At 52.0% G+C, this 24,007-nt stretch overlaps 2 protein-coding genes across 4 annotated transcripts; both read right to left on the bottom strand.

The window, feature by feature from the left end:
* Positions 1–8,235: 8,235 nt before the first annotated feature.
* On the bottom strand, positions 8,236–11,085 carry CCDC194 (coiled-coil domain containing 194). Of its 3 annotated transcripts, XM_044917513.1 has the most exons (4): positions 10,762–11,085; positions 9,543–9,639; positions 9,014–9,146; positions 8,236–8,460 (listed from the first exon to the last, which is right to left on the bottom strand). In XM_044917513.1, exons 1-4 carry the CDS (start codon positions 11,083–11,085, stop codon positions 8,310–8,312), a joined length of 705 nt encoding a protein of 234 aa, XP_044773448.1. In that variant the 3' UTR covers positions 8,236–8,309. The 3 variants fall into 3 exon arrangements, 1 of the variants encoding a protein (XP_044773448.1); XR_006540482.1 differs by lacking the exons at positions 9,014–9,146; positions 9,543–9,639; positions 10,762–11,085 and adding an exon at positions 8,774–8,824 and having other exon boundaries at positions 8,412–8,460; XR_006540481.1 differs by lacking the exons at positions 9,014–9,146; positions 9,543–9,639; positions 10,762–11,085 and adding an exon at positions 8,774–8,839 and having other exon boundaries at positions 8,422–8,455.
* An 8,293-nt stretch (positions 11,086–19,378) lies between these two features.
* Positions 19,379–22,713, bottom strand: BST2 (bone marrow stromal cell antigen 2). Its single transcript, XM_021683133.1, has 5 exons — positions 22,398–22,713; positions 21,524–21,599; positions 21,177–21,237; positions 20,783–20,912; positions 19,379–19,760 (listed from the first exon to the last, which is right to left on the bottom strand). Exons 1-4 carry the CDS (start codon positions 22,695–22,697, stop codon positions 20,792–20,794), a joined length of 558 nt encoding a protein of 185 aa, XP_021538808.1. The 5' UTR covers positions 22,698–22,713; the 3' UTR covers positions 19,379–19,760; positions 20,783–20,791.
* Positions 22,714–24,007: the final 1,294 nt, after the last annotated feature.

Genomic DNA, 24,007 nt, shown 5'->3' with positions numbered 1-24,007 from the left:
CTCAAGCGAGGGGCTTCTCCTGTCTGTTCTCAGTTTCCCCTTCTGTGAGATGGGTATCTCTGTGGTGTTCCGGTGACAGGGCCAGGGAGGGGGGCTGTAAGAAAGGGTTTGCTGTTTTGTTATTACTATCACTTCCTGCTGGAAGTGTTATTTTGGGGCTCGTGAAGTGGTGAATGGGAAGTGCCAGATAGGTGGGGATTGAGCTTCACTGTCGGTCACCCCCGGGGTAGGCATGAAGGGGATTTGGGGACCAAGGAGCAAAGGATTCTGGGCGGGCCCTCCTGCCCATCCCCCCAGAACCAGGAGCTCTAGGAAAACCCTCCATGCTGGATGAGGTGTCAGTCTTAGACCTGGCCATAAGGGACCCTTAGTCTCAGGGAGACAGAGTGGGACACAACCCCTAGCTCCATGGGCTGAAGGCTGGTAGGAGGGAGGGATGGAAGCTGAGGGGAAAGGGGCCAGTGGATGGAAAGGATGCTGGACAAGAACACCAATACTGTACACTGCTCGTGGGGGGCACAGCAGGGTGAAGGCTGCTGCATGGGGACCCATCCCCCCATCAGCCAGGGTAATGGAGTGGGGGGGTAGTTGACAGTGGGGAGGGGGTCCTCCAGGGGGGTGTTCATCACAGAAGCAGAAGTTGGGTTGGGAAGGAGGAAGTTCCCAGGGGTAGGCAGGAAACCCCTGTCTGACCTTTGGCCTTTGCAGCTACCCGGTGGTTCCTGATTCCGGACCCTTCCCAGAGGCTTGTTGGGGGGAGGAGGGTTGGGGGCTGCAAGTGGTGCCCAACCAGCTATTTCTCTAGGTTGGCCAGGCCCACCCAGAGTCCCCTGAGCAGGGTGGGAGGAGGACATCTTCCATCTTTGTTAATGGGGGCCATGTAGGCAGAATGAATACATGGTTTCAACTTAGGCTCTGGAGTTAAGTTCTGGCTGTGCCACCTACCACTGTGTGACCTCAGACAAGTGATTTTCCTTCCTTAAGCCTCAGTTTTCTTCTGTCGAAAGTGGAGGCAACATAGCCAGTTGTGAAACACTTGTCCCAGTGTCTGGCACACACTCAGCCTTAATAAATGGGGGTATTTTTTTTTAAGGCAAGAGAGGCTGGATCATGTATAGCCTCTGATGCCAGGATGAGAAATTGATATGCAGGGGACGGACACTGCCTCCAAGTAGTGTGCTTGGGGCCTGTGGGAGCACTGGGTGGAAAAGAGCATGATGGGGGTACAGCCTAGGTAAGATGGGTCCAGTGGACATGCACAGACATGGGGGCAGTGCCTGGGCCAACACCAGTAGGTGTGACAGTCTTGGTATGTACTTAATATCTATCATGATATATTGAAAGTGTTGCATATATGCATATATGAACATGACATCTGTTGTCAAGGAAAAAGAAAGGCAACCATAAATTCCCAGAAAATTAAAAAGCCACTCTAGATCTGATAGTACAATTTTGAGTAATTGTCACAGTGTAAGAAACAGTTTAATTTTTTTATTATTTATTTTTAAGAGATTTATTTATTTATTTATTTGAGAGCGAGAGCACACAGAGGGAGGGACTCCCTGCTGAGTAGGGAGCCCAATGTGTGAGCTCATGGCCTGAGCTGAAGGCAGATGCTCAACTGACTGAGCCGCCTGGGTGCCCCTATTTTTTTATTTTTAATTAAAATTTTTAAAGATTTTATTTATTTCAGAGAGAGAGAGTGAGAGAGAGAGAGTGAGAAGGAGTGGGAGAAGGGGCAGAGGGAGAAGCAGAATCCCTGCTGAGCAGGGAGCCCAACGTGGGGCTCAATCCCAGGACCTCAGATTCATGACCTGAGTGGAAGGCAGAAGCTTAAATGACTGGGCCACCCAGGTGCCCCTTATTTTATTTATTTTATTTTTTTTTTTTAAAGATTTTATTTATTTATTTGACAGAGACAGAGACAGCGAGAGCAGGAACACAAGCAGGGGGAGTGGGAGAGGGAGAAGCAGGCTTCCCGCTGAGCCGGGAGCCCGATGTGGGACTCGATCCCAGGACCCTGGGATCATGACCTGAGCCGAAGGCAGTCGCTTAACCAACTGAGCCACCCAGGCGCCCGCCCCTTATTTTTTAATTAACTACTTAATTAATTAATTTGAGAGAGACAGAGCTCATTTGCATGAGCAGGGGTCAGAGGGTGGAGGGGCAGAGGGAGAAGGAGAGAGAGAATCTTAAGCAGGTTCTACATGTGGGGCTCAATCTCATGACCCTGAGATCATGACCTGAGCCGAAATCAAGAGTCAGACACTTAAAGGACTGAGCCACCCAGGTGCCCTAGAAGCAGAGTTTTAAATATACACACTAATGTTGTTTGTATCAAGCTCAAAAACAACATTCTATCTCTTTTTGGTAATTTGATCTCATTATCTTTGATTTGCAATGTTTCTTTTTTGAATAGTTTATTGGCTGGATTTTTTAAAATGGAAAAAGTAATGATGAAACTTTGTCTTTTTGCTTAACATTATGTCTTTAAGATTTGTTGATTCCTTTTGCCTGATGCTTAGGTTTTCACCACATACATTACCACAATAATTATCAATGGGCATTTAGACTGTTTCTAAATTTTTTGTTTCACGAAACAAAATAAGAGTTGACATTAAATCCCCACAAATGAAACTGTTGGGTCTCAAAGCAGTTACAGCTTATATTTTGACAGCTAGTCACCAATTTGTCCCCCAGAGGTGGTTTCCATTGACAGTCCTGACAGCAGTGTCTAAAATCTCTAAAAACAGACTTTCTGAACACATTTTGCCTGTGTCCCTGGCCAGAAAATCCCCAAGGGAGGAAGCGAATGACAAGTCTTTGGATTCGCATGAGGTCAAATGCATTGGTCCTGATGTGAGCATTTGGTTTTTTCCTGAAAACAATTTATCATGGTCACAGGAAATTTTGCACATGAACCCCTCTGAATTCCCTTGGAGGGTCATCACAAAATCAGGCTTTGATTTTAAACTTTTGTTTGTTTGTCTTCTAAATTAAAAACAATCAATTTGGTTTTGTGTTATGAGAAAGTGGAAAGTGTTATGAGAAAGTCAACTTTGTGTCACTACCTAAAACTGACACTGAAATTCTCAAGGAGACACAAGATTTTTAAAACTCTCACAGAGGGGCACCTGGGTGCCTCAGTCCACTTAAGCTTTTGGCTCAGGTCATGATCTCAGGGTCCTGGGATTGAGCCTTGCGTTGCTTTGGGCTCCCTGCTGAGCAGAGAGCCTACCTCTCCCTCTGCTCCTCCTCCCTGCCCGCCCCCCCTTCCCGCCCATTTGTGCTCTCTATCTAAAATAAATAAATAAAATCTTTAAACTTTTTTTTTTATTTTTAAAGATTTTATTTATCCATTTGAGTGAGCGAGAGAAAGAGAGCACAATCAGGGCAGGGAGGGAGGGGTCGAGGGAGAGGGAGAAGCAGACTCCCTGCTGAGCAGGGAGCCCAAAGTGAAGCTCAGGATCATGACCTGAGCTGAAGGCAGCTGCTTAACCGACTGAGCCACCCAGGCGCCCCAAATAAATAAAATCTTAAAAAGAAAACAAACAAACAAAAAACAACTCTCACAGAACTTTAGGAAGGTCCTTAAGGAAGTAATATTTCTGGTGAAGAAAAATTTCAGTGAAGTCCAAAAAACCCTCCACTTAGGTTAAATTAAAATGCAATTATGTTTTGAGTTTTGGGAGGTGACAGAGGAAGCAAAGAGAGCCTATTGGAGAGGAACAGTCTGTCCTCTCTGGGCCTCCGTGATACTGCCTGTTAAAAGGCAAACCACTTTCTTACTTGGGATAGGGGGCCCTGGCAGGGTCAGGCTGCCGCTGTCCCAGGTGCTCTCTGTCTACAGCTGCACCACACTTCCCATTTCTGTCCCTCCTACTGTCACCGCAGCCATGGGATGGGGGCTCCAGGGTGACAAGGATAGGGGAAACCAGGGTAGGGACCTAGGAGGGTATGCTGGGGATAGGGGTGGAGACAGATGAAGAGAGATGAGACTTTGAGTAATAGAGAGTGGGAGGCAGAACAGAATAAGGGCAGGCCAAAGGCTGGCCCTGTGAGGTGGGAGCAGGTGGGGTCCAAGAGGCAGTCCCACCAAGGAGTGCTATTTACTTCCCTGGGCAGCTGAGGGAGCCTCAGAGCAAACGGGAGGCTGGGGAGGGTGGGGGGTGAGGGGGTGGGGCGCCTGGGCTTGTTCTCCGTAGGTCACTCTCAATCCTCACCTACTACCTGTCCAATGGTCTCCCTGGGGGATCAAAGCCCTCAGTCTGTGCCCTCTCTTTCTTCCCAATTCTTTCTGACACTAGATCTAACTGTGCCCTTCCTGCTCACACACCTGCCTTGGCTCCCTATTTCCCTCCAACCCCGAAACTGATTTTCAGGGGTCCAGTGGTGTGGCCAAGATGAAGCCACCAGAGTACATGGATAATAATGATATGTTTTAGGTTCCATTTACAACCCTGAGCCCAGCCCTTGTACCCTTAGATCCCACAGCCGCACAGGGAAGGGGTCTTAAGTCAGACAAAGCAAGGTCAGTCTCCTGGTCTCCAGCTCTGGCTTACTCCAGAAGGAGAAGCCACTTCCTGCCCACTTCTGGATTGATGCCACAGTTGGGGGTGGGGGTGGGGGGAGGTTCCGGACGCACCCTTTACCTCTCCAGCTCTGAGTGAGCGCTTAGCCGGAGGCAACGGGGTGGGCAAGTTGGGGCGACCCCTGGTGGCTGTCAGCAGAACTAAGCGGTTAGACCTTCCTCCCCTCAGCCTCACTTCCTCCTTGGGAGTTGGCCTTCCAGTTCCCCCTTCAGGTCCTCCCAGGTAAAGGCCCTGATCTGGTACCTCCAAGCCCGGGGGTGGTAGTGGGGATGATGAACAGGACTGGATGAGGTGGGGGAGAGAGTTCCAAGGGTTTCCACCCCCTCAAATACCAGCTTCTTAGGAGTTTTTAGAAACAAATTTTAATTAAAGGTAATACATGTGCATGATTTTATTTTATTTTTTTAAAAGATTTTTTAATTTTTATTTATTTGACAGAGAGACAGAGAGAGAAGGAACACAAGCAGAGGGAGAGGGAGAGGCAGAAGCAGGCTTCCCGCGGAGCAGGGAGCCCGATGCGGGGCTTGATCCCAGGACGCTGGGATCATGACCTGAGCTGAAGGCAGACACTTAACGACTGAGCCACCCAGGCGCCCCCATGTGCATGATTTTAAATGCAAACTTTACAAAAAGGTATACAAACATGAAACGCCCCCCCCCCCCCACTCTCAGCCCCCTAGTTCTTGCCCTAGAGGCCACAGCTGTGACCAGTGTTTCCTTCAGAGACATTTGGGTAAAAGTCTCTTCCATCCCTGCATTTTGGAAAATGCACACAAATTATCACTTTCCTGCTTTTTACATTAATGTTCTCAGAGGAATTTGCTTTGGCCCCTTTAACAGTCGTATGGGAATTTCCACCGTAGGGACAGATGGACACTCACTGAAACAGTCCCCAAGTGGAGGACATTGAGGTGGTTTCCAATTTTTTTGTAATTACCAAGATGTGATAATAAATGTCCTCATTCTCTCCCCTCCCCTTACCCTTTGCTTCTCTTTTAGAAGTAAACTTTTTATTTTGGAATAATTGTAGATTTACAGAAAAGTTGCAGAGATAGTCCAGAGTCCCTGAATAGCCCTCCTCCAACTTCTTCCATGGTTAAGCTCTTTTACACTGTGGCTCACTTGTCAAAACTAAGAAACTAACCGTAGTACATGAAATTAATTATACTCTGGACTTTATGTGATCTTCTCACTAAGTGTTTTTCTGTTCCAGGATCCAACCCAGGGTTCTGCATTGCATTTGGTCCATTATTTTGTTTTGTTTCTTTTTTTTATTTTTTAAGATTTTATTTATTTATTTGACAGAGAGCAAGAGAAAGCACAAGCAGGGGGAGCAGCAGAGGGAGAGGGAGAAGCAGGCTCCCCACTGAGCAGGGAGCCCAATGCAAGGCTTGATCCCAGGACCCTGAGATCATGACCTGAGGTGAAAGCAGATGCTTAACCAACTGAGCCACCCAGGCACCCCATCTTTTTTTTTTTTTTTACAATTTTATTTATTTATTTTAGAGAGAGAGCAGGGGGAGGAGCAGAGAGGCACAAGCAGACTCTGTGCTGAGTGCAGAGCTCCACACAGGGCTCAATCTCATGACACTGAGATCATGACCTCAGTTGAAACCAAGAGTTTGACTCTTAACTGACTGAGCCACCCACATGCCCCTATTTATTTAGTTTTAAGTGGGCTCTGCCCCCCACGTGGATCTTGAACTTGCCACCTTCAGATCAAGAGTTGCATGCTCTACGGACTGAGCCAGCCAGGAGTCCCTGGTCCATCATTTTGTACACATGTAAATATGGTTATAGAAAAATTTCTAGAAGGGGAATTGATGGATCAAAGGATACATGCACTTTCAATTTTGAGAGGTTCTAGAAAATTGCCCTTCCAAGTGGTTGTACCAATGAGCAGTCTCACCAGCACCCTGTGGGATTATTTGTTTCTCCACAGCAGTGCCAGCATAGGGTACTTTGTGATTTGTTTGTTTGTTTGTTTTTATCTTTGCCAGACTCACGGGCACAAAGTGGTACCACATTGTTTCAATTTGCATTTCTTTTTGAGGCGTGAGGTTGGGCACTTTTTTCCCCTTACATTTCTATTAATTGACTGTCTATATTCTTTGCCCATTTTTTCTACTGAGCTGTTTTTGAAAAATTAATTTATAAGAGCTCTTTATGTAATAAGGAAATTAATTTATTCCTGGGTATAAATACCTATGTGAAATAAATCTAGGAAAGTTTCGGTTAATTCTCTTGGGTTTTCTATATATAAAATCATACTGCCAGGAGATAATAATATTAGGTTGAATTGCTTCTGAGGCTTTCCTGCCCAAAATGCCAACCTGAAACTAATCTTACAGAAATAACACACAAACCCAGACTTGAACTCCAAAAAATGATTGCCTCAGGCCTCTAAAAAAATGCCATTGTTACGAAAGGCAAAGTCAGACTGAGAAATGTTCCAGATTAAAAGAGATGAAAGACTTGACAAATACAATGTGTGAGCCAGGATATTCTTTTGTTATAAAAGACATTATTAGAACAGTTGGCAAAGTCTGATTAAAGTCTGTAGATTAGATAATAGTGTTTTATCAATCAATGTTCACTTTCTGATGTTCGTAATTTACTGTGATTATGTGGGAGAATGTCCTTGTTTTTATAGGAAATGCATACTCAGGTGTTATGGGTAACAAGACATCATTTCTGCAAATTTTCATAAAAGTTCAGAGAGAGAGAGAGAGAGAGAATAAAGCAAAGGTGGTAACATTTGTGGAATCTGGGGGAAGAGTGCCCAGGAATTCTTTGTACTAATCTTCCAACTTTCCTATAAGTCTGAAGTTATGTCAAATGTAAAGTAAAAGACAAAATGAATGTGAAATTGAGCCATATGAAATTGTTGATATTTCTATTATTGTTTACCTATATAAACAGTGCTTACATATGATTCAAACTATAAATTCCCTACTGCTTTTCTAATATTCATACCTCTTCTTTCTTTTCCTTGTCTAAGTGCATTGGCTAGTACCTCCAGAACAACATTAAATACTTGACAGTGGTTATCCTCACTTTGGCACTCATTTTGATGGCCTTTTCAGAACTTTTGTCATTTGATCCATTAGTATGGTGAATTTTATTAGCAGATTTGTGAATATTGAACCATCCCTGCATCTCAGGCATAAGTCCCCTTTGTTGTGATGTATTTAAGAAATGTGTTGCTTAATTCCTTTTGCTAAAATTCCATTTGGGAGTTTCATACCCTCCTCATAGGAAGAGGGGTCTGTAGTTTTCCCACTGTGACATCTCAGTCAGTTGATAGGCTGGCTCACTAAACATGATTCCACTCAATTTACAGACAAGGTAAACTGGGGCCCAGAGAGGAGAATTGACCCTTCCAGGTCACTCTTGAGCTAGGGCTGGACCCTAAGTCTTCATGTCTGTGGGAAGAAGCAACACTGTCATTAGAAGGGACTTAAGTCCCCAAACACTATCTCATTGTGTTATCAAATGGGCCTCAGTTTCCCCATCTGTGAAATAAGCACTAGATTGTTGGGGAGAGAGGGTCGAGTCTCCTTCCTGTAGTTTCCGTTCAGAGTGGTTCTTGGGTCTAAAGCTGAGCGTTGATGGGTGTCGACGGAGCATCTCATCCAGCGTGGGCACCTCTATACATGTTCCAGCCACAGTGTGTGCCCTCCTGGCCTCAGAGCCCTCATCCTCCTGGGGTCTGACTCACCCTCGTGCGCGCCGCGCCGGCCTCCGGCAGCCCCCAGAGGGTCCTGGGCGAGAGCGCGAACGGGGGCTGGGTCGGGGTCGGGACACGGAGCGGGATCGGGGTTGCGGCACTCTGCGCTGGGGGCCCATCTCGGCTTCCAGGGCTTTACTGACAGAAGTGGGGAGAAGCCCATCAGCACCTGGACCCCTGTCCCCCTCCCCCCAGTACTCTTCCATCTTTCCTGAGAACCCCACTCCCCAGGATTCCCTATCCTTTCTCCACCCCCAGCCATTCCTGGGACTCCTCCCCAGGGACTCCCAGCTCCTTTTCCAGGAGCTCCACCTCCTCGCTCCCGTCCTCTCAATACCTTTTCCTTACATCATTTTCTTCCTATCCTCGCCCTTCCCAAAGGCCCTCCATGTAAGCCCGACCCCAGGGACAAATGCCTCCAGAGTGCCGGCCCCAACGTGGAGATTCTCACCTCCAGAGAGACTACATCCTTCACCACCCCTAGGTTCCAACTCTAGGATCCCCTCTTCGACTCTCCCATCACGTCTCTCTCCAAGGCCCCGCCCACATGGCCACACCCCTTCTTCATCCCCAGGGACCCTTCCCCCTTCTTCCCCCTCCACGTGATGATTGGCCGAAAGAACGAAGTCTTGCGCAGCTATTGGCCACGCACCGCGCCCGTCCACCGCCCCGGGCCCCGCCCCTCACTCACGCGCGTTCGCGCAGCACCGCCTCCCTGGCTGCGCAAGCTTCGGCTTCGGCCTCGGCCGCGCGTGCGCGCTGCTGTGCCTCGTCCAACCTCCGCGCAGACTTCATGGCCGCCGCCTCCCAGCGCGCCAGGGCTTCTGCGGGCGCAGGGAGCGGGGTCAGCTCCGAGATCTCTCTCCCTCCCCGCTAATGCAGGCGTTCGAGTTTACAGTCTGCATACTATTTGCAGCTTTGCTTTATTTGAATTAAATTTGTGTGCTGTTTGCATGACCTTTACGTGTCATTTGCAGAGCTTTTAATAGGTTTGTATAGCTTTCGGGAGTCGTGTACGTGGCGTTTGCATATTTTGTTGTATTTGCGTTGTTTTTGTGACATTTGCGTGGCCTCTGAGTGTTATGTGCATTTCTTTCATAACTTTTCGCGTTTATTTGCGTGTTCTTTACGTTTGCACCCGTGCTTGCCATTTGCGTAACCAGGAACCTTTTAGGCTCTTCCCACCCCTATCCCTGGCCACGCCTTGCGCCCCAACACACCTGTGAGCGCCCCGTTCTCAGCCCCCATCTGGGTCCCCTGTGCCTTGGCCTCTTCAATCTCAGTCTTCAGGGTCATCAGTTGGGTCTGAAGCCGGCTCTGAGTAGTGGAGGGGAAGTGAGGAGGGTAGGGGGGTGGGAGGGGGCGGGGAGACAAGAAGTGAAGTCTCCCCTTTTTCTGGGGCAGACTGAACAGACACTGGTCACCGCGTTCCCTGAGCTTTATTTGGAATGTCCTTTGGGAGTCCTGTGGTTAGAAAACACAGAAGTGGCCTGCCGCACCGAGCGGTGACCGCTGCTCTGTCCAGGTCTACCGGCCCCCACCCCAAGCCACCGGATGTGGAAACGGTTTAGCTCTGCGGTCAGACTCCGGTTCCAATTCCAGCTTCTTCTAGACTCACCGCCTAGGGTTTTAAACCAATACAGGCCAATTTGGTGGTTGACAATGATTGGGTTTCTGGAGTACGCTCCCTCAGCTACGGGTGACATTCTTCAAAACAACTGGCCTGGCTTCCTCAGAACATCTCCCACTGAGTGGTGGAGTCAGAATTTGAACCCAGAACAGGCTGCTCTTAACTCAGTGGCCTCAGGCCCTTCTCTTAGGCAGGCAGGTAAAGGGTAGAGGTCTGTTTTGATTTCTAAAATTCACACACCGCTCAACCCCTGCTGGGCTTCGGCACAGAGATACAGAATAGTTAGTAAATGGAAGATTGGGACTTTGAGGATGGTTGTTTTGCAAGGCCCAGGGCTGGGAAGGGTTAAGAAAGAGTTTGAAGGGGTGGCCAGAGGAAAAGTGAGGACCTGGCCAGTACCTCCCCCAAGAGGCCAACTTTAGCTTCCTAATTACAGGTGACATGAATGTCCCTCTCTCGAAATAGGGCTGCTGGAGCTGGCTGGGGGAGGTTGAGTGGGCACCCAGGGGGAGGGCTAGCACAGGGGCTCCCCAGCTGGGCTCAGGGGCTTGGGGCTTCCCTAGCCCTCACCAGCTATTAGGCAGATAGGAGAGAACCGTGGGGGCCTTCTTCATCAGAAGGTAGACTCCAGGGGGAGCTAGGGACTCCCAAAGTACCCATCTGCATGGAAGGGACTATGGTGCTAGTCTCATTTGCTCCCCTCAGTTAAAGAATTAGGGAAACCAGTGCACAGGTGGGCCACCGTGGGGATGTGTGTGCATGTCCTCTCCCAATTCTGGATTCCCCAGCCCACCACCCTGACCACCTACCTGGCGGCCCTGACAGGCCCTCAGTGCCTCCTCCAGCTCCCGACCGACTCGGATGGCCTGGTCCAGCTGTCTGACCAGAGCCTCCTCGTGCTCGGTCGCCTCTGCCAGCCGTCGCCGCAGTTCCTCGAGCTCAGGCGCCAGGTCCACGGGGGGCGCCGTGGCGTTGGCCCCTGGCTGTGGGCAGCGAGGTCCCCGGGAGGTCGAGGAGGCCAGATTCCAGGCTAGCAGGGCCGCCCCGGCTGCCGCGGCCGCCAGGAACACGGCGGCCCCGCACAGGGCCAGCACCCTCCACGCGCGGCCCGGCTCTGGCCCCAGCTCGGCCATGCCGCTGTCCACAGCTCTGGCCCCAGACAGCCACGAGCATTTAATTGGCACCTTGGGGCGCCAGGGACACCCACGGTTCCGCCCCTCCCGGCCGTGGCTTCCCGAGTCCGTTGGGAGGGGCTGGACCCTGGCCAGGGGCCAGCCTAGGCTACCGGAGCCCAGGACAGGATTGGGGGTCCTGGGTCCCGGTCCTGCCTCTGCACCCCGTGTGCTGTCCTCCGAGCCTCAGAGTCTCCCCCACTGTGAAGGGGGGATGGCCCTAGCTCCTGCCACACAGGACCGAGTGGGAACCATGTGAGCACATCCTCCCAAAGTACCCATCTGCACTGGGGGTACTCGGCAAGGCTCCCCATTCTGTTCATGGAAAAACTGAGGCTAAAAGACGGGAGGCTACCCGACCGACTGAGGTCGGCCTGATTCAGGCTGCCAGGCTTTCTGTGACTGGCTGAGAGGGTCAGGGGGCAGACGCCCCGAGAGGAGCGGTCCCATCTCCCTGCCCGGTCTCCACGAGGCCGCCAGGGGGCGAACTTACATCGCGAATCAGAACCAGGTCGGTCTACGACTAGCGATGTCCCTTCCTCTCAGAAGCGAATCTCCCCCTCCTCCCCCTCCTCTTCCTCCTCTCGTCCTCTCGTCCTCTCCCTCCTCCTCCACCTTCCCTTCCTCCTCCTCCTCCTCTTCTTTTCATCTCCTCAGGGCCCTCCTCCATTTCCTTTTCCCCTTCTTCCACCTCTTCCTTCTCCCCGTGTCTCCCCTTTTCTTCTCCTTCCCCTCTGTGTCCCTCTCCTCATCCTTCCCCCTCCTCTTTCCCTTGCGTTAGGGTGACTCCGGGCTGGCCGCAAAGAGTAGAGCAACAAGCAGGACAGAGTTTAATCACTCTCCAAGGGGGGAGGGGGGCCAGACATCAAGAGAGATGTCGCCCTGAGTTTCTGTCAGGCTGGGCCTTTTAAGGGGTTTTAAGGATGTGGGAGGGTTGCAGCTGTGCCCACGGGGGAGGGTGTGTGAGGAGGGGGTCGACACTTGGCCCTGTAGAGCAGGAGGTGACAAGTTTCTGGGGGATGGGGTGGGGGGGAGGGCTCTGTTTGGGCTCATCTGGGATGTGGGTTGCAGTCTCGCTAGAGAAGAATATGTTTTGTCGTGGTGGTCTATTTTTGGGGAATGAGGGGCACCGTGATCTGGAAAAAACAAAGAGTCAGGGCCAAGTACAGACACCTGTGAATTTTGTCTGTAAGCTAGGCTGGGGAGGGGGCTTTGAATAGAACCCTTTCGTTCCCTCCTCTCTTTATTTGAAATTATTCTTGATTTGGGAAAATGGGAGAAGGTCATCCTTCTGTAACTACTTCCCACTGAGCAGGGTCACAGAGCTGTCCGCACCCAGAGGCAGGAGGGATGAGAGTGAGGGGGATGTTGGTGGCATCTTGCTTGCAGGGCAAGGGGGCCTGAGCATGAGTTTGCTGAGACCTCAGAGAGCTACCAAGGGTTGAGATTCTGTCCGGGATGAAGGAGATTCGATATTTTAAAATACATGGACCCCCAAATAAGGGCTAATCCGATAACCACCAAAGGTCCCAGGAATGGAATGAGCCATGAGAACCAAGACCAGATATCTAGTTTCCAGAAGAACCAATCAGCCCCCCCCCCCCCCAGTTTTTATATTGTTCCTCAATTTCCCTAGCTGAGTTGATAATTTTCTCAGGGCTGTCCAAGACCTGACCTGACTCATTTACATAGAAGCAGCATTCTTCCACAATAAGGTACGAGTAACCCCCTCATTAGCAGTCAATGGGTCTAAAACCAGAGGATTTTGAAGAACTGCTCCTCCCAGGGAATCAGACTGTCTCTGTGTTGCTTAGGGTGTGGAAGCCAAATCGGCTACTTTTGACTCAAGGAAAGAGAGGGTTCCCACGTATGGATAGGATGAGCTGTTCCTCCCGTGCCTAACCCAATTCCCATAAGGATGCCAAGGAGGATGAGGATAGACATTGGCTCAGTTCTACAGGGGTGGGATACAAAAAGACTGGGTTTCTACTTGAGTGCCTGTTACACCCTGTGTTAGGGGTGTGAGGGCTGGTGAGTTGGGAAAGTGCTGATCAGGAACTAGGTACACGAGGGCGCAGTGCCCCTTCCAAGTGGGGGGTGAACCACAGAGGAAGTAGGTTTGAGAGTTGGGCTCCGTGCAGGGCCATATGGTCAGTTGTCCCAGTGTAAGCAAAAATCCTAGGTATGGGACAGATTGTTGGTTAAGATGGGCTTTGGATGGGCGCCTGGGTGGCTCAGATGGTTGAGCGTCTGCCTTCGGCTCAGGTCATGATCCCAGCGTCCTGGGATCGAGTCCCGCATCGGGCTCCCTGCTCCTTGGGAGCCTGCTTCTCCCTCTGCCTCTCTCTCTGTCTCTCATGAATAAATAAATAAAATCTTTAAAAAAAAAAAAAAAAGATGGGCTTTGGAGAGGGAGACTCTATAAGCTTTGTTGTTTAGGAAGGTGAGGATGGTGATGGTGTCAGAAATAGAAGTGGGCCCCGCAGGGCTGAAAAGGAGGTCATCCACAGGTTGGAGAGGGGTACTATTTGGAAGGGAGAGGTGGGAAAGATCTGATGCCAGAGCTGGTCCACAGAGGTGGGGGCTATCCCTAAGACCCCGTGGGAGAGGTGTCCAAGTTAACTGTGTTGGGCTAAGGCGAAAAGGTCTTGGGATTCTGGGGAGATGGGAATAGTGAAAAATGAGTCTTTAAGATCTAAGACACTGAAGTGCATGGTGGAGGGTGGGATGGCAGAGAGAGGGGTGTCTGGCTTGGGGAGGACTGCCTCATTGGTAATTCTGAGATCCTGAACTAATCTATAAGAACCGTCTGGCTTTTTGCCGGGAAGGATTGGAGTATTGTAGAGAGTTAGTAGGCTTTAATACATTTGAGGAAAGGAATTTGGAAATGAGGGACTGCAAGCCTCTTAAGGCCTCAGGTTTGAGAGGATATTGGGGTTTGGAAGGGAAAAAAGTAGGATCCTTGAGGTATATGGTGATGGGGGTGAGGTGAGTAGCCTTAACTGGTTTGGAGGTGTCCCATATGGACGAGGGACCTGGAGTCAAAACTGGAAAGAGTGAAGTGGGAGCAGGGTGTGTAGGTTCAGTAAGGAGTCCCAGGAATTGGGATTGGGGGTGTACGGGGTGGAGATGAAAGCGAGTCCCTAGGTTGGTCACAATGTCTTGTCCTGGCAGGGGGAGAGGACAGCGTGGCAGAACAAGAAAGAGATGGCTAAAGATTTGATCTCCCAGGGCACATGACAAGAGTTGGGTAGCTGAAGAAAGAACGCCATCAACCCCAACAACAGAGATGGGGGAGGGAAGAGAGGGTCCTGAAAATCCAGGGAGATCCTGGGGTGTGTCACTCCGTATCCTGAAGTCCCAAGAGATCAGCCACCAGGGATATGGCTGATCCTCTCTCCTATTTGGGCCCTGAGGACAGGTTTTGGGAGATGCCCTCCCCCCACTTTGAGGATGGGGTCGTCATTCTTCCAGCGGCCAACCTGCTTACAGGAGGGGCAAGAGGTTTTGGGTGGCCCTTTTTTGTTTTTGTTTTTTTATTGGGACACTGTTTGGACCAGTGGCCAGGCTTACTACAAGCGTAACAAGCTCCTGGAGGGGGTTTGTTGAATGTTTGGGTCAAGCCAGCATGGTAAGACTTTTCTAGAATTGCTCCAGTGAGGGCAGTAGCCAGGAGCTGATAAGCCTGAGATCGTTTTTTGATATTTTTCTCTTTTCCTCTTTGATTTCCTCCTCTCTGCTGTTAAAAAACCTTGAAGGCCGGGTCTAGTACTTCGGATTGATGGTTTTGTGGGCTTTATCCAGTTTTTGAAGGTTTTTTTTTTTTCCCTAATGTGTGGGGCTGGCTGGGAGATACAATGCAGAGCCAGGATCGATTTTCCTGCATGAGAGTTAGGATCAAGGTTGGTGAGTTTTTGAAGAGTCTCAGTGGGGCGCGCGGGTGGCTCAGTCGTTAAGTGTCTGCCTTCGGCTCAGGTCATGATCTCAGGGTCCTGGGATCGAGCCCCGCATCGAGCCCCGCATCGGGCTCCCTGCTCAGCGAGGAGCCTGCTTCTCCCTCTCCCACTCCGCCTGCTTGTGTTCCCTCTCTCGCTGTGTCTCTCTCTGTCAAATAAATAAAATCTTTAAAAAAAAAAGAAGAGTCTCAGTGAGGCGAGTGAGGAAAAGGGCAGGGTTTTTATCTGATCTTTGGGTGATCTCCCTTCACCTTTCCTAATTGACCTGTTTAGAAGCTGCCCATTTCACGCCTTCTAGAAGATGGGGACCATGTGGTCGAGTTTGACCTTGTCTCCAGAGGAGGGGTGGTTAATTCCAAGTGGGCTCGGCCAAGGGGACGGCCGCATTGCTGGGAGCTCGTTGTGCAGGCTGTCTGCAGCTCAGATCATCAGCACATTCAGTAGCCTGGGGCCAAATTCTGTTTCTTTCCTCTGGGATGGTACAGGTGGAGAGATTAACATATAGGTCCCTCCACGACAAATCAGAGGGAAGGGTTAGATACTCAGATTCCTTAGTGAACCTGGAGGGATGGGTTGAAAAAGAGCGAAGCTTAGATTTTATAAGAGAAAGATCTGGCGTGCAGGAGGGAATGTGAAGCCGAACCATGCCCCCTGCTCCAGCCACTTCGCCAAGAGGGAATTGGGAGCATTGGGAGGTTGGTAAGGGTGGCCAGAGGGCGTGTGGGCGGGAGAAGGATCTGAGGACGTGCAGACAAGGGCTGAAGGCGGGGAAGGGGTGCTGAAGGGTCTTGAGGGGAAGGAGGGGGGGCTGTGGAGGAGCCAAGGGAGGATCACCTGCGGGTGGGTGGAAAGGCGGAGGTCGGTCAGCAGAGTTGAAGTCTGAGTGGGGAGACCTGGGGAGAGGGAGAGGGGTCTTTGGGGAGATAGAAAGAGTATAGGGCAAGTAGTGGGAAGCTCAGGATGATGGGCAAGTTCAAAGAAAGCTTTGAGATGATGTTAGGGTGGCCGGTGAGCCTGGCGGCAAAGAATTGCGCGAAGAGTGGAGCACAAGCAGGACAGAGTTTATTCACTTTCCAAGGGAGGAGAGGGGCCAGACGTGGAGAGAGATGTCAGGCTCAGCTGCGCCCCTGGGGGAGGATGTGTGAGGAGGATGTTGACACTTGCTTGGCCCCATAGAGCAGGAGGTGACAAGTTTCTGCAGGGGGGAGGGCTCTTTCAGGGGCTCATCTGGGATGTGGTTTGCTGACTCGCTAGAAAAGAATATGCTTTGTCGTGATGGCCTAGTTTTTCTTTTCAAAGATTTTATTTATTTATTTATCAGAGAGAGAGAGCGCAAATGGGGGCAATGGCAGGCAGAGGGAGAAGCAGGCTCCCCGCTGAGCAAGGAGCCTGATGTGGCGCTCGATCCCAGGACCCCGGGATCGTGACCTGAGCTGAAGGCAGACGCTTAACCCATGGAGGCACCCAGGTGCCCTGTGGTGGTCTGTTTTCTGAGAACAAGGGGCACCATGACCTGGAAAAACAGAGTCAGGGCCAAGTCAGACGCCTGTGAGTTTTTGTCTGTAAGCTTGGCTGAGGAGGGGGCTTTGAATAGAATCCTTTCACCTTGCAAGTCCCCTATGTCTTTATTTTCTCCTTGTTGAATCCCTTCTGACCTCCTCTTCTGGCAAGCACATTCGCATCCCAGGGCCTCTGTGTTGGCCCTTTGCTCTACCTGAGCACCCTTTCCTCTTGTCTTTGCCCGGCTAACAGTTTCTTATAAGCTCTTCCCACCCCTACCCCTGACTCATGTATCTCCTCCTCCAGAACCCTTTCCCTCCCCCACTAACTCCAGGCCCCTTCTGACTAACTCTTTGAGTTCTTCTGTAATTTTACCTTTTATGTGTTTGAGTCCTGGCTGCCTTCACCATCAGACTAGGGGAGCTCCTAAAAAGCAAAGCCTCTTTCCCACTGCCACCGCATGGACACAGTAGTCGTGCAGTAAATGTGAGTGGTGTCTTCCCCTTCCCCTTGCCCCCATTCCACAGGAAGAAACCAGAGCCCAGAGAGGCCAAGTCACAGGGCAGGGTCACACAGCAGCCTCTGGTCACTACCGGGTTCCTGCTGGAGCTGGAACCCCACAGACCTGCAGGACCCCTCAGACCTGACTTCTCAACCCTCCGCTGGGTCACAGCTAGTGAGGGAAAAGGGGTGTTAGGGAGTAAGAATTTTCTGTCCCCCTTCTAGATCCTTCTAGCCGGACTAAGGATCAAATTAACATGAGACAGATTAACAGGAGAAAATACAATTTAATTTCATACGTATGGGGAATCCACACAGACAAGGAACTTCCAAAGACGGGCAAAATCAGGTATATATGTCATTCTAAACTAAGGAGAGGAGGGGGGTAGGGGTCTGGGACTTCAAAGGGAAGGAATACAATTCATAGGAAGATGAAAAAGAGTAAATGTTCAGTAAACAAGTATATGCTGAGCCACTCAGAAAGAATGGGGCACAGAAGATTTTGATCAAATAGGCCTTGCTGGGTTTCTCCCTGTCTACCATATCAAGTTCACAATATGATGTAGTAATCTATTGGTGAGAGCTCTCATCCTGGGGCAGGTCCTCTGTTTACATTCTTTTTAGGCAGTTGTGAGGGAGGAAAGAGTTCTTCCTGAATCTGCTGGGTTTTGATTGATTATTTTATTTTATTTATTTTATTTTTAATTTTTTAAAAGATTTTATTTATTTGTTTGAGGAAGAGAGCATGAGTGGAGGGGAGGGGCAGAGGGAGAGGGACAAGGAGACTCCCTGCTGAGCAGGGAGCCCAGGCTCAATCCCAGGACTTCAGGATCATGATCTGAGCCGAAGGCAGACGTTTAACCGTTTAACCAATTGAGCCACCCAGGTACCCCTTACTGTATTTTTAAAATCAGAATATTTGATTTTTTTTTTTTTTTTAAGATTTTATTTATTTGACAGAGAGAAACACAGCGAGAGAGGGAACACAAGCAGAGGGAGGGGGAGAGGGAGAAGCAGGCCTCCCGCGGAGCAGGGAGCCCGATGCGGGGCTCGATCCCAGGACCCTGGGATCATGACCTGAGCTGAAGGCAGACGCTTAACGACTGAGCCACCCAGGCGCCCCAGAATATTTGATTTTTTTAAGTAGGCTCTATGTCCAACGTGGGGCTCGAACTCATGACCCTGAGATCAAGAGTCTCATGCTCTACAGACTGAGACAGCCAGGTGCCCCTTGATTGCCTTTTTTTTCTCAATATAGTCTTCATGCCAAAGCGGCCCATCTTGGGGTGGTCGGCCCTTGACCCCTACAGGGGCATTTTTAGGAAGGAGAGAAGTTTCTACTCAGCCACGTATGGGGGCTTGGGAGGAGAAACTGAACAGGTTGAATCCATCATATTGGGCAAACCTGTCCCCCATCACCATGGAAACACAGTCCAGGCCCCGGGGGGGGGGGGAGGGTAGGGGCAGCACTGTTTTGGGACATTCTGGTAGCCCGAGTTGGGGGTGGGAGTTGAGGATGGTGGTGGAGGTGAAGGCACCTCAACCCCTCTGACCGGTCTAGCAGGCACTAAGTTTTAGCCAGCACCCTTAGCCAGAGTGACTGATTAACTAAACTTTTTTCGTATATTTATAGATCTTGCATTCTTTCCTAGCAAGAACAGAGCACTTCTGCACATCACCAGGCTCTCCTGCACCACCCCGGGAACCAAGGACCCAGAATCCCTTGCCAACCTGTGAGCACCATAATAACGTGTGTAGCTGGCACCATTAAGACTGCACATAATTAAGAATTATCACAGGCCACTGCACTCCCTTAACTGATTAACTGCCCTAAACCCCTTGAAAAATCTCTGGGTCAGGCAGAAACCTTGGAGTTGGCCTTCTCCCCAGGTGGCCAGCCTCCTGAATAAAGCTCATATTCCTTTCCAATGAGAACCCATCTCTGGAATATTTGCCTTTCCAGCTTCAGGAACAGGTTGGGGGGAGGACCCAGGAGGTCACGTGAGAAGGGTTTGCTTCTGGGAATCAGAATTCCCTGAGCAGCTCAGAAGCCCCGAGTAAGTCCAGGAACATTTCTGGATTTCAGTTTCCCTATTTGTGAGACGGGGGGGGGGGGGGGGGGGGGGCTGTTCCTGAGGGGTAAAATGACTCAGTCATCCTAAAGCAACCCAATGAACTCCTCCTGGGGCCTCCTGCAAGCTGGCGACACGGAAGTGAGGAAAACCGGAACCTCGGCCTCTAGAGCAGAGGTTCTCACAGGAAGTGAATCTGTCCCGCCACCATGAGAGACTTGCTAATGTCTGAAGGCATTTTTTTATTGTCACAATGTGGGGGTGGGGTGGGGTGGGTAACAGTATGGGCATCTAGTGCGTGGAGGCCAGGGAAGTTGCTCAAGATCCTGCAGCACCCAGGGCAGCCTCCACGGCAGAGCCCAACGCAGCGCAAGAGTCAACAGTGCTGACGGACACAAAGGTCTCAGCTCCAGTGCAATGGCAGGAAGTGGCCTGGACGATTGTTAGGATTCCAGAAGGACTTGGAGAAAGGGAGATAACAGAGGGGGAAGGGTTGATGGAGCCTGGGAGGATCCGTGCAAGTCGACAAAGAGTCTATCGAGACAGCAGCTCTGGATTTTGAAGAAGCAGAGAGGCTCTCTGGAGGAGGGGTTCCCAGACCTGGGTACTGCAGGAGGAATACGAGTTCGGACCGGGGTGGGGAGGAACACTGTGACGAGGGCCCGGCCTATGTGTGTCTGCAGATCCCGGTTTGAATCCTAGCCCCGAATCGTCTGGGGGATGGGATTGGGAGCTAGGACAGGATGCCCCCCTACCACAGCCTGGTTTCCCCCCATTGGACCAGGTATCAGGAGAAGATGCAGTGAGGACAGGAGGGGAGATGAGACTAGAGGAGTAGAATGCTCGGCCCACGGTGAGTGCTGATGAGGGGGTAGAGTCCTGTATGATGATCCCAGTGAAGAGGGCCAGGGAGGCAGGGAGATGGTAGCTGCCCAAACCCTAAGGGTTCCTGGGAACATTCTGGAGCAGGGAAGCTTGGGTGTGGATGTCAATGGGTGTCCACCCTCAGCTGCAGGACAGGCCCCGGATGCATGGGGGTGACAATGGCACTCACTCCAGGAACTTCAGAGTATGGTCTTTGCCCCCAAAAGGGCCATCTACTTTTTGGAGGTCAAAGACTTCAGAAGCCAGTGAGCTTCCAGAAACCACGAAACCAAGAAATAAGTACTCCCCACCCTATGCCCTGCCCAGCTCTGGGGGGGGGCCGGGTCGGTGGGGGGGGGGAGGAAGCCCGGGGCAGGAGGAAGCCCCCTGCTGGGGTCCATCCCTGAGACTGCTTCTTGTCCCCCACCCCACTGCTATCTCGCCCACCTCCCCCTAACCATGCTGCCATGTGGCTCCCTCAAAACTGGTCTGGTCAGGGAAGCCTTGAAGGGGAAAGTCCAGGCTGTGGGCTAAGGAGACATCATAAGAGGGACTAAGGGTGGCCTGGAGGGGACAGGAGGGGGCCCTGCCCTGCTCCAGGCCAGCTCCCCACTCGGGGAGCCCTCTTTCCCTCCCCAAGACCCTTCTCTGTGCCCTGCCAGCTACCCTGTAGGCAGGCCACCTCCCCAGACCCTGGCCTATCCTGGGCTCCCTCCTTCCCTCGCGTCCCCAGCTTTCTTCTACCCCAGGCCACCCCCCTCTTACCGGCAGGCCTCAGGCCAGCAGAGCAATGAGGCCCAGGAGCAGGTACACAGGGACCATCAAGGGGCTGAGTGCTTGCAAGGAGCTGCCAAAGCTGGTTTCCCCTTCCGTGCTTGAGGCCTCCTTCTCTTTTCTGGGGAAGATGTGGGGACAACTGAGGCAGCTGCCGGGCCTGCACCAGGTCTGGCCTTGTCGCCGCTCAGAATCTCCCCTCCTCCCCTACCAAGTCAGTGGGGAGGAGAGTGGGCAGTGGCCACTCAAGGCTTGTGTGACCAGAGGGACAAGGCTGGGCTTCAAACTTTACGCCCTGAGCAATGGGAATTTTCCAAGCAAAGGGAGTCCTGGGTCTTGGGGTAGGACGGGTGAAAGGGGCATGGTCAGGGGCTGTGGCTCGGACCTTAGTCGCTCTACCTCCTCCAAAGCGTCTTGCAGCTTCTGCTTCAATTTCTCAATCTCTCCTAAGGCGGGAGAGAATCAGGGGGCCATGTCAGCACAGTGGCACGGGGGGCTGGACACGGCGTGACAAGCGGCCACATCCTTCGCCAGGATCTACCCCGGGACCTGACACCGCCTCCAGCCCCGCCTCATGCCACCCCACCTTGGAAACCTGGGGTACTCCCTTCCCACCCTCCACTGGATTCTGACCACTCCCCGGCGATCCCAACCCTGGGACACCCCCCCTTCAATGCTTGACCCACCCCTCTGAATCCCCCTCCATGGAACCCTAGCTTTGTGCTTTCTTACCCTGAAGCTCCTCTTTTTGGATGAGCTGCTCCTGACCTTGGGCCTTCTCCATCTCCAGGGAAGCTGACAGGTTCACCTGGGACAGAGGGGAGGGTCAGAGACTGGCATTCTGGCCTGCGGAGCCGGGTAGCTGCTGCCCTGGGCCCCGGACCTCTTCCCCAGGCCCCATGGTCAGAGGGGCCTGGGGCCAAACCCCTTTCAGGTTTCCCTCCAAACCTCCCTGCACCCCGGTCTCCCACCTCCAAGAATGGCCACAACCTCCCACTCTCCCAGGGCACCTAAGGATGTGATCCTCAAAATAGGGGATTTGAGGCCCCCCACGTGGGAATTTGGAGGCTCCCCATGCCCAAACCCTAGGAGAAACTCTTAGACCTCATGGGCTATTGCCCAAGATTTAGAGGTCCTTCCACAAACTCAGAACACGGGGATTTCCGAGCCCAAGTTAGATGTCGGTGGGAGTTTCAAGGTCCCCCATATCAGGACCCATGTGAAAGTTTCACAGTCTCTCAGGGATGGAGTGGATGTATCAAGAGCCTCACCCTTCTTTAGGACATGGTGAAGTCCCCATCCCAAAACCTAGATGGGATTTCTGCTGCCCAAGACTGGGGCAGAGAGGAACTTCTAGCTCTCCCATAACAGGTTGGAGATTCTTCCCACATCCTAGTGGGGATTTGGGTGCTCTGGGGGGCATTTTAAAGGCCCTGCCCCACACCAGCACTGCTGAGAAAGTTTAGCGTTCCCCCAAACCCCAGCGGGGAAACTCAACTCCCATTGTGGCGGTCCAGGGACAGTTTCAAGTTCTATGTCCATCTCCATCTAGACCTGTGGGGGCCACGCAAGCGCCGGGCCCTCTCCGGGAGCTGCAGTCGCTTACCACAGTCTGGTTGCAGGTGGCAGCCTGGTCCATGGTCCCTAGTAAGTCTTGCCGGGTTTGGGTTAGCTGGAGCTCCAGGAGACGGGTGACATTGAGACACTCCTGCTCTGCTAGGAGGCCATCCTTGCAGGCTTTGCTGTTGGCCCTGACAGCGAAGACAATCAGGCCCGCACACAGACCCAGCACCAACAGGATCCCCAAGACCACCAGCCAGTTCTGCCTCCTCAGCTTCCAATCTTGCAGCATTGACTCTGATTTGTCAGCGGGCACAGGCCAGTAATGGTAAAAGGTAGGTGCCATCTAGATCTGCCCCTGGATGTGGTGAGCTTGGGCGGGAGTTAGGATGCTGGAACCTTCTAGTGGCTGGGGCTACCCCCTTATTAGCATAGGGCCGTCCTGACCAATGACAAGGTCGGAGAGAATCCTCTGACCTGGAGGCTCTCGAATGGGCCATCTGCAGGCAGAAAAGAGTTTAAGCTTTCAGTTTCAATTTCTCAAGGAAAAGGTGGGTTGTTTGTGCTGAATTGAAACCTGGAGCTTTTCCAGTTTGGCAGTGGAGCGGGGTAGCCAGGGCTGCTGGTTGGGGGGGGGGGGGGGAAACACCCTATCTCAAGTTCCTGCCCCCTCTTCCGCATGTAACTGAGGCTGACAACTGCAGTTACTGAGGGTCTCATGCCTGTCAGCCTTGTGTTTGTGTGTCCCAGGACCTGAAGAGACAGCAGCTGTCGTTGGCTCAGCCCCAAGGTGGGGAAACTGAGGCTGAGAGGTGAGTGGTAGACTAGGGGCGGGACCTGGCTCTGACCCCGGAGGCCAGGTTTTGCGGTTAGTGTTCCCCATGGTGGTGACCCAGCAGGGGTTCGTCTAGCATCCCTGCGGCCACCGAGGGGACCACAGGGAACCATGGAGGGTGTCTGAGGAGGGACTGAAGGCTGGGGACCTGGAAGCCTATGCCGTGGGACCCCAGGACGCAGGCTGCAGTTCCCCCATTTGGCCACCAGGGCCGCCCCAACCCACAGAGAAGGTCGCCTGGATTTCGTCCTGGCTCCCACAGGGAATACTCTCCCACCTCTAGAATCTGCCTCTGCCATCCCAGGACCCCAAGTAAACCCTCTCAACCTCAGTTTTCCCATCTGTGAAGTGGGGCAATAACAGGAGCAGCCTCATCGGGGAGGGGGGCAGTGAGGAGTTTCTAGCGAAGTGCTTTGGCATCCAGTAGGCGCTCAGGGGATGTGAGGGCCAGGGCAGGAGGAAAGGTGAAAAACAGCAAAATGTGGCCATGGAGCGAGGAGCACAATTTGAGGAAAGACAGTCCAGTCCATTTGGGGTACGCTGGACCCAAAGTGCCTGGGGAGTGCCCAGGGAGAGGCCTCAGAAGGGGGCTTGAGCCAGAGCTTCCTGCTGGACATCAGCCTGGTGGGAGGCTCCCACCCACTGCCTGTGACGGGCGGAAGGTTGTCTTGTGCTTTTCCTGTGGCTTCTTCAGCTACTGCCCGCCCACAGCGCAGACTCCAGCCCAGGTTTTGTTGGGTTGGCCACTTCCAGGGTTTGTGGTGGGCAGGGCCAGCGGGCAGGCAGGGCCACAGCGGGGGGCCCAGGCCTCCCAGAAGGGA

Source organism: Neomonachus schauinslandi, chromosome 1, assembly GCF_002201575.2.
Source record: "Neomonachus schauinslandi chromosome 1, ASM220157v2, whole genome shotgun sequence".
Classification (NCBI taxonomy): Eukaryota; Metazoa; Chordata; class Mammalia; order Carnivora; family Phocidae; genus Neomonachus; species Neomonachus schauinslandi.
Note: the sequence above shows the minus strand (reverse complement) of the source record. Positions and strands in the feature narration are given on the sequence as shown.

Excerpts from the sequence above, each read along its gene's own strand:
- CCDC194 (XM_044917513.1), bottom strand. The coding sequence starts at position 11,085 with ATGGCCGAGCTGGGGCCAGAGCCGGGCCGCGCGTGGAGGGTGCTGGCC. Across the intron at positions 9,640-10,761 it reads GGGCCTGTCAGGGCCGCCAG|AGCCGGCTTCAGACCCAACT; the intron begins GTAGGTGGTCAG and ends TCCACTACTCAG. Across the intron at positions 9,147-9,542 it reads TGAGAACGGGGCGCTCACAG|AAGCCCTGGCGCGCTGGGAG; the intron begins GTGTGTTGGGGC and ends CTGCGCCCGCAG.
- BST2 (XM_021683133.1), bottom strand. The coding sequence starts at position 22,697 with ATGGCACCTACCTTTTACCATTACTGGCCTGTGCCCGCTGACAAATCA. Across the intron at positions 21,600-22,397 it reads CCACCTGCAACCAGACTGTG|GTGAACCTGTCAGCTTCCCT; the intron begins GTAAGCGACTGC and ends CCTCTGTCCCAG. Across the intron at positions 20,913-21,176 it reads GAGGAGGTAGAGCGACTAAG|AAAAGAGAAGGAGGCCTCAA; the intron begins GTCCGAGCCACA and ends CATCTTCCCCAG.